Source organism: Columba livia, chromosome 3 (assembly GCF_036013475.1).
Source record: "Columba livia isolate bColLiv1 breed racing homer chromosome 3, bColLiv1.pat.W.v2, whole genome shotgun sequence".
Lineage (NCBI taxonomy): Eukaryota > Metazoa > Chordata > Aves > Columbiformes > Columbidae > Columba > Columba livia.
Window position 1 is genome coordinate 31,399,841 of NC_088604.1, and position 7,961 is coordinate 31,407,801.

At 42.1% G+C, this 7,961-nt stretch overlaps 1 protein-coding gene across 1 annotated transcript; it reads left to right on the top strand.

Moving 5' to 3' along the window:
- The first annotated feature begins 256 nt into the window (after positions 1–256).
- Positions 257–7,922, top strand: SDHAF4 (succinate dehydrogenase complex assembly factor 4). Its single transcript, XM_065056244.1, has 3 exons — positions 257–639; positions 3,148–3,300; positions 5,971–7,922. The coding sequence occupies exons 1-3, from the start codon at positions 600–602 to the stop codon at positions 6,078–6,080; spliced, it is 303 nt and encodes a 100-aa protein (XP_064912316.1). The 5' UTR covers positions 257–599; the 3' UTR covers positions 6,081–7,922.
- Positions 7,923–7,961: the final 39 nt, after the last annotated feature.

The window sequence follows — 7,961 nt, forward strand, 5'->3', positions numbered from 1 at the left end:
ACATAAAGTTTAGTGTTAAATTAAAACATTAATTATTATGTCGAAGTAACATTCTGGTAACTTTGAAGTTATGCTGCCTTCAGTGGCGAGGGACGCTCTGGGTCTGTGCATCACTGTAGCAGCTGCCTCTTACGGAGGCTATTTACCATAGCCGTATAGCCTTCGTGTTGTTTGTGGGGTTTGTTTGGTTTGTTTTGTTTTCAAGAAGGAAAAAACACATTAGTGGGGCTGCAGTACACATTTGGGGGAGGAAATGAGCTATTTCTGTGACAAACTTCATCGCGTGCAGGAACGAGATGCTGCAGCTTTAGGCAGGGGCAGGAGGGGCAGCTCCTCTCTCGAGCCGCTCCAGCGAGAACTCGGCTCCCAAGGCGCCGTTCACCTCCGTCTCTCGGAGAGAGAGAGCGGCAAGGGAGGAACGGGCTTGTTTCTGAGGCCGGTGGGAGCTGCGCTGCACAAGGCCGCCGCGCTGACTGGAACCGCGTTTCCCGCCGCTCCCCCTCGGGCGGGCGGCCCCGCCCCAGGCCGGGCGCTGTCGCCCTTTGCGCCTGCGCGGACGCCTGCGCCACAGCCTTCATGAGTGCCGGCTCGGCGCGGCCATGGCTCTGCGGCTGCTGCGCGGCGCGCCGGGGGCAGCGAGTAAGAGGCGGGCGGAGGGCGGGAGAGGCCCGGCTTTGCCGCCGAGGGGCTCCTCGGCCTCGCCGCGTCTTCCTCACGCAGGGGAGCTGGGAGAGAGGGGCGGTTAGCGGCCGGGACTGTCGGCGCCGGGGTTGCTGACGGGCGCCCAAGATGGCGGTGGGCGGGGGCCGTGCGGCGCCGCCCGCGCTGTGACCCGCGGTGCGACTCGCGGTGTGACCCCCGCCCCTCCCGCCGGCCGCGGCGCTGACGGGTCATGCGGTGCTACTGATTTTGCCCCTCCCCCGCTTTCTCTACAGGTTTCCTGCATTTTTTTTCCCTTCTAGATATTAATATGCACCCTTACATTGCAAACCTACTGCTGTCAGGCCTCACTATCCGTTCTGGAGGGTTTTTTTCCCTAACCTTGTTGTCACTTTTTAAACGGCGGTAAAATATTAAGGTATGGTTTTATATTTCTAGAATAGCTTGAGGGAACTTGCTGTGGCCTTGACAGTTATTGCTCCCTGTCCTTTATGAGGAAATTCAGGTGATTTGCTCATGGAGAAACTTAAGAGAACAAATGAAGTAGTTTACAGTGTCTGTTCTTAATCTGTTCTGTAGGGCTGCAGGTCAGGCCGCTCCCTTCAAAAGTTGAGATTTCTGTGATCCTATTGGTACAATGTTCCTGAAACAGACCGATAGCATATATGTTAATGGGAGAGCTGGAAAAAATGTTGTTAGGTGTTTGTTTGTGGCCCCTTCTAGGCTCTGTTTGGCCATGGTGAGATGAATGGCTTTGTTATGATAAGTCATGCTCTGTGGGCCGCTTCACAAGGCAGATGTTGGGTGTGCAGCAACCAGGGATTTTCAACTTATTTTCAAATGCAGCTATATAATTAATAAATCAGATGGCTTTGTGACTGCCCATAAAGGATGAAGGAGTCAAAGATCAGTTTGTAGAATGTGGTTTACTGGTAAAGTTGATTGTTCATCTTATTTTTTTCAGAGGTACTTAATGTTCAACCTTTGTCACCTCAGTGTCAAGAAGAATGTATTTTGATCAACAATATCAAGTATTGCAAATAGGAAAATGGATTTTGCCTCTTCTCTGCTGACTAAGACAACCAGTTTCTATCAGTACCTTAATCTGACTTTTATTTGAACATGGACTAGAATATCAGCGTTAATTTAATTTTCTAGCTAGCTTCTCTTTCAGCTTGCTGAAGAGTGACAAGATGCTTGGCAGGAGTAGAAAGATCCAATCTATGCAGAAGGATTAGATTCTTCACTGTTCATAGGCCCATTATGTCATGCTTAAAGCAAAAAAAAAACCCACATTCCTTTGGGGCACTGGCAACAGTTGGCAGGTATAATAGTTTATGTGACCGTAGGGTGTCATGTTAAGTTTGTGGTATTTTAGTGTGAATGAATATGTTGATTCTGGGAATACAGGTGGATTGTTGGTTGGTGTATATGTAGGTGAGCCAAACCCACACTGCTTGGGAAGGTTTCCCGATATGATCTCTTCAGCAGGGTAGAATATTAGTTTTTTCAAGTGCTTTGCTCCCAGGTTGGTGAAGGGAGGATTTCCGTTTGTGTCTTCCTGCTTGAGAAAAATCAGAGCTGCTTTAAGCCTGTGTCCATAGCTAGAGTATTTTTAGAGGGTATTTTATGCTCGCTGTGGACATCTGTTTTTTTAACCAAACACAAAAATATCAGTCGTTTTGAGCGATATTCATAAGTAATTTTTGACTTGTTTATGACTCTTGAATTATTTGACCTAAGATATACGTAGACCTGTGGTTTTATACTACTTGAAAGAACTTCAGATATGGCTATTAATAGGCTTTCTTTTACATTTATGTTAAAAAAATGTTAGTAGGACTTCAAAAGAAAAAAGTTTACACTTCTAATTAAAGCATTTGCATGCAGTTATATAATTGAACTTAAATGTGTTCAAATTTTGTCCCGTTCTTGACTACCAGCTGAATTATTTTGCTGTCATAAGGGAAGCCCAACTATTCTCTATCAGCATTCTGGAAAACCTGTTACTAAGGGAACAACATTTTATTTTTTTAAAACTTTCCTTTGGGAAAGCAGAAGCTTTTTCTGACTCAAAAGCTGTTGGAAATGAGCCAAGACCTGGAAGTCAGCAGGCTTCTTGGGGGAGGTTAGGACTTCTCCAGGAGAACAGAATGTACTGGTCTGTGCTAGCTAATTACTACTTAGAGTCTAAAATACAAGAAGATAACAGTGAAGATAAGTTCAGGCAGTTTAAAATACACTGTTGATGTGAACTGAGTTATACAACTAACACAGTTTTGCCTGCATATGTTTCTAGGGCCAAAAATAATTATCTGTGCTGATTTCTTAGGTGTTCGTGAGTTGAATGTTAAACTAATATTTGGAGTTTGTTTTCCTGTGCTCCACTCCATAGTTTCTGAAGTGAGGGTTTTTCAGAGGTGTTCTGAACAGCCATAGAGCTACTTGGTATTAAACATTTATGCCACGTGTCTGTTTGTTTGATAGAGTCATTGCTGCTTTGCAGCTCTCTGAGAAGCACCAGCTCTAAGACAGGAGGAAGATCTGAACCTGCTAAGCAGCCACTTAAGAAACCGAAGTTACCACTAGGTCGATTTGATGAACCAGAGGAGTCCAGTATGGAGAGGGAACCCCTGGAAAGTAAGTAATGGTTTACAAAATCAAAAGCCATGTTTCAAAGGCAAGACCCTGTGATGCAGTGCCGATGTCAGTTTAAGAAGAGGGGTTGGCATTCAGCACTCTTCAGAATAGCTTTTTTATCTTGATGGTTTGGAAAAAAACAGAGGCGGGGCAGTGGGCACAGGTTGAGGCAGATTATGTATGAGGGAAAAAAAGCTTTAAAACAGTGGTGGTCAAACATTGTGACAAGTCACCCAGAGAATGTGATTCCCCTTCTCCTGGAGATACTCAGGTTTGACTGGATGTCCTGACCTAACATCAGCCTTGCTTTGAGCAGGGTTGGGGCCAGATGTCACCCAAAGGTGCCTTCCACCATAAACTCTTCCATGATTCTGAGAAATGTAGCTGGTCTGTTACAGTACAGCTATGAATCATGGTGGTGAACTCATGAGGGCACCAGCTACTTTTTATGATCCCAAAAACCTGTTTTGATCCACAAAAGATTTCTGATTCATGCTGAGTTTCATGGTCAGTCTTTCCCCTAAGCTTTATAGGCAGTGTTTTGAAAAGCAACAAGAGATACTGAGTTACTGAGCTGCTCAGTGGGGTCAGGGGAGACCTAATGAGCTGCTAATTTTGATGTGTTGCAGTGACCTTAGTGGGGCTACATTTAGAGAACCTGACAAGATTGGGGTGCAGATAAATCTCTGCTGAAGTCACTAGAAACATACACATTTTTATCAGACAGGAAAAAGACACAGTCTCTTTCTTCCTCCTTTTTAATTAGCTGTCTTCCCTAACTAAAAGTGGTAGTTGTGCTTTATCTTATTCATCATGGTGTGATGTTCTGCTGCTGTTTACCAGGAGAGATAACCCATGTTTATCTATTTCAAGGTCTGTAGGACAAGCTTTTTTTAATATATCAATAGATTACTATGAATATCCAGATGATAAAATCACTGAAAAATTACAGTATCATCACCGAAATGGCCGCAAGCAATTTCAGATTGCAGTTCACTTGGGAACTGACTCGGAGCTTACTGTGTAAGCAGCTATTTAATTCTTGTCCTTTTATTCCCAAGAAAATAAATGCCATCACTACTCCATTTAAAACAAATGCATAATTCTTGTATTTTCCTGAGATGTTCCATGTTTAGAACAGGACTCAAGGTTTCTTTTTGCTTTAAATTGAATTGTACCTGTATTTTTTTACATATAACACCAGCAATAGTTTGTTAGAATGCCAGGTGCCCATTGTATCTTCGATGGTTATTAGGAAAAAACATAGTTTAAGCTGGCCTTTTGAATTCCCACTGCTGTGTAGCTGTCATGGCGAAAGCTTTTGAGCTTCTGCATCCACTGTCAGCACATCGGTACTGCTTGGATATTGGGAAGGTATCTACAAAACAATATTAGATGCATTTGCACTCCCATGTACCGCCAGAGGTGCTCAAATACTGACATTTCGTATCCTGGACTGCATGAATTTTTAAACGGGCATCCTGATATGTCCTTCTGTATAGCCTGTAGCTACATGAGTCTCCCTTCATCACTGTCCTCCTTTTTCTCTGCACTCCAGCATTTCTGTTTGTTGTCTTTTCTCATTTTCAGTCCTGCTGCTCATTACTTGTCTTGCCACCAGGGCTGAGTTACGGATACGACTGAGGGAGCCCCGAGTTATGTGTATTTATGGGAGGCTGTGGAGAATCAGCATGGCAAAGGAATGTGTGGGGTGCAGAGAGCTTCAGAGAGCCCCACAGTCTAGTGCAGGGTGAGAAAACACTCAGCCTAGGATGGTGCTGTGCCCAAAAGTGCTTCCCTGGCCTGGCGAAGCCTAGTGGGATGGTCACTGTGCAGCATGGGTGGCCTGAGTTATTCTGCCTAAGAGAGGGCCCTGAGTAAGAGAGCACAGAGTAGCATAAGGACTGTGAGGTGCAGAAAAAGGTATATGGTGTTCGAGTAGGTGGCATAAGCTTGGAACAGAAGCAGCACTGCTAATGTGTAAGCTTAGCATGTCACTCATAAGAGAGATTGGAAAGCCGCATTCATACCTCCCTTAGGAAGAGTCTCCATCTTGTAAAAGGGCATCACAGTGACTTAGCACGCTTAGGTTAAGTTGCAGAAGGTGAAAAGTCTAACTTAGCTTTTTAGGATGTTCTAGTACCTCCTGTGACTGAGATATTTAGTCTGGTGTTGATAAACATCAACATGCTATTTCTTGAAAAACATACCAGCATCAATGAAAACATGGTGTTTCAAATACAAGAATAAATCTAAAATCTTGGCTAAAATTTTAAAACTAAAGCTAAAATTAAAACCCGAGTGCTTAGAGACCTAAACAAACACAGAAAGTGACCTGGTGATGTAGTGAACATGTTCACAGCATACTTGAGTGAGGCAGGTTCTCACTGCGAGTTAACAAGAAATTGTGGTGCTTTAGTGCTTTCGGATATGAAGTTGCTTTCCCTTTTGCATAACTGAATATGATAATGTATTCCTAACTGTAGTCAAAAACTCTCTTAAACTACTGTTTTATGTTTCTGGGAAATGTTTAACTCAAAGTTGCCTTTAAAAACAAGAGAATTGATTTTGTATTTGAAAATGAACCTAAGAGGCAAACATTGTAGATGGTGACCTCTTTATATTTGTCAACATTATAGGCATCTTAATGAACTTTTCCTGTCATTTTAGAATTCCCTGATGGAATCAATCCTACTACAAAAGAGAGGGGTGGACCCAAAGGCCCTGAACCTACACGTTATGGAGATTGGGAAAGAAAAGGACGTTGTATAGATTTTTAATGTATAAATGTAATTATTGCTAATAAAATATTTCTAGTTGTTGAAAAATATAATGTACAGAAAAATCTCACCTAGATTTGTTGTGAAGCTTGTTTCTGTCATGCCTGTGAATAGTTTTCTGACACATTATGTAAATAAACATGATGCTGCAACTCAATTTTTGGAACTGTTATTTGCTCACTGTACACCTGATCTTTAATGCTATTTACAGTATGCAAGTATAAATGCAAGTGCAGTAATGTTGAATTGGTAGTCTGGATCTTACTGAGATGTATAAGGGCTTGGGTTTCTTCATGTAAATATTTATGTAGTGTCTTAAAAGAACTTTGCAGTTCATGAACGTAGATAATGGTATTTAGCACAGTGGTTCGTTGGTAGAAGCCCCTTAATCAAGAACCATCCCATCTGCTCCTGTTAGAGTGGGCTGGAGTTTCTTTCTGTGTGTGCAGAGGGGACAGAAACTCTGGTTTATCCTGTCTCAGATGGACAGGCTGGAAATGGCATAATGGAAATGAAGCCTTAATTCCAGCAGGGACAGGTTGTGATTGCAAATAGCATAGGGGTGCTCGATATGCAGTTCTGGAGTACTGTTCTTTATAACCTAGCTTATTCTGTGTTATTTGCATTAACTTTGCCTGGATAAATAGAGATGTCTGTTTGAAAGCTGGCTAAATGCTGCTCGAGGAAAAATAACATTACTATCTCATACCTTACGGTCAAAGGTCACTAGTTGCATTAGATGATCTAATATTGCAGGTCTTGAAACAAAGTTATGTGTCATTGTACTCAATATCTTTCAGTGAGACTGAGCTCAGTTCTTCATTCAAGAAATTGCCTAGTTGTAAATACTGTAGTACAGTGTAAATCTACCACTTGTGTGGGTACTTACTAATAAGAATAAGCTGTCAATATTAAAATGTGTGAACATGTGCTCTATTTCTGTGCAAGTTCTTTTTGATAGCTCAAACAAATGGATCTTCTCTAGTCTTCAGCTGTAAATGTTTTCTTCATCCCTTTGTGTTTCCTTCCTGGTGTTTTGCTGATTCTTCAGCATCTTATCTTTTATTCTACCTGCTGCAGCTTACGTATTCACAGTTCCTATTAGCTGCTTTTGCCACAGCACCACAGTGGGCATTAAAACTGAATAAAAGTTCATCGGAGAGCCCAGGACAGTCTCCTGTTTTATGCCCTGCATTTCTTTTTCCTGTATGGATATTTTTGCCCTTTGCTAAGCAAAAGCACACTGTGCCTGAGTGCAAGTCAGCTTTACCTCACAATTTCTGTTGGTTTGCATTACTCTGGCTCTGTGTAAGAATTCAAGGTTTTGCCCAGCTCTGCCTTTTGCATTAATTTATCAGAGCATTTAAGTGTCTCAGTCTTATTGTAAATAACCTCCCTAAAACTCGCAGGACTTGCAGCCAGTGGGGAAGCTCCTCATTGAAATCTGCCTCTTTGCACACCCAGTGTGTATTTTATTGATGTAGTATCACGCTAGTTGTAAGTTAAGGTATTTGACTCAGTGCTGCGATGCTCTACAAAAGTATTAAGTCTGTTCCACTAGGTTTATCAAAATGAGGTTTACTAAAGCATGTTTTTCATAAAATCTGTTGACTAGTGGTAGTTATATTTTGAACCTTTAATCTTCTACAAACTTGAATTCTGCAGCATGTTTTGGATATTGGAAAATTGGTTAGTTTTCATACCTGATTCATTCTAGCTGCCCTTGTGTAGTGTGACGGCTATGTTTTCCCAAAATATGTTGACATTTTCCGTTACCTAAAGATATGCTGGGTCAGCTATCTTTAATATATGCTGTTTATTAAAATACTTATTTCCAGTAAAGCTTTGCCTCTTTAGTTGCTAGTGGGTTGGGAAATACTT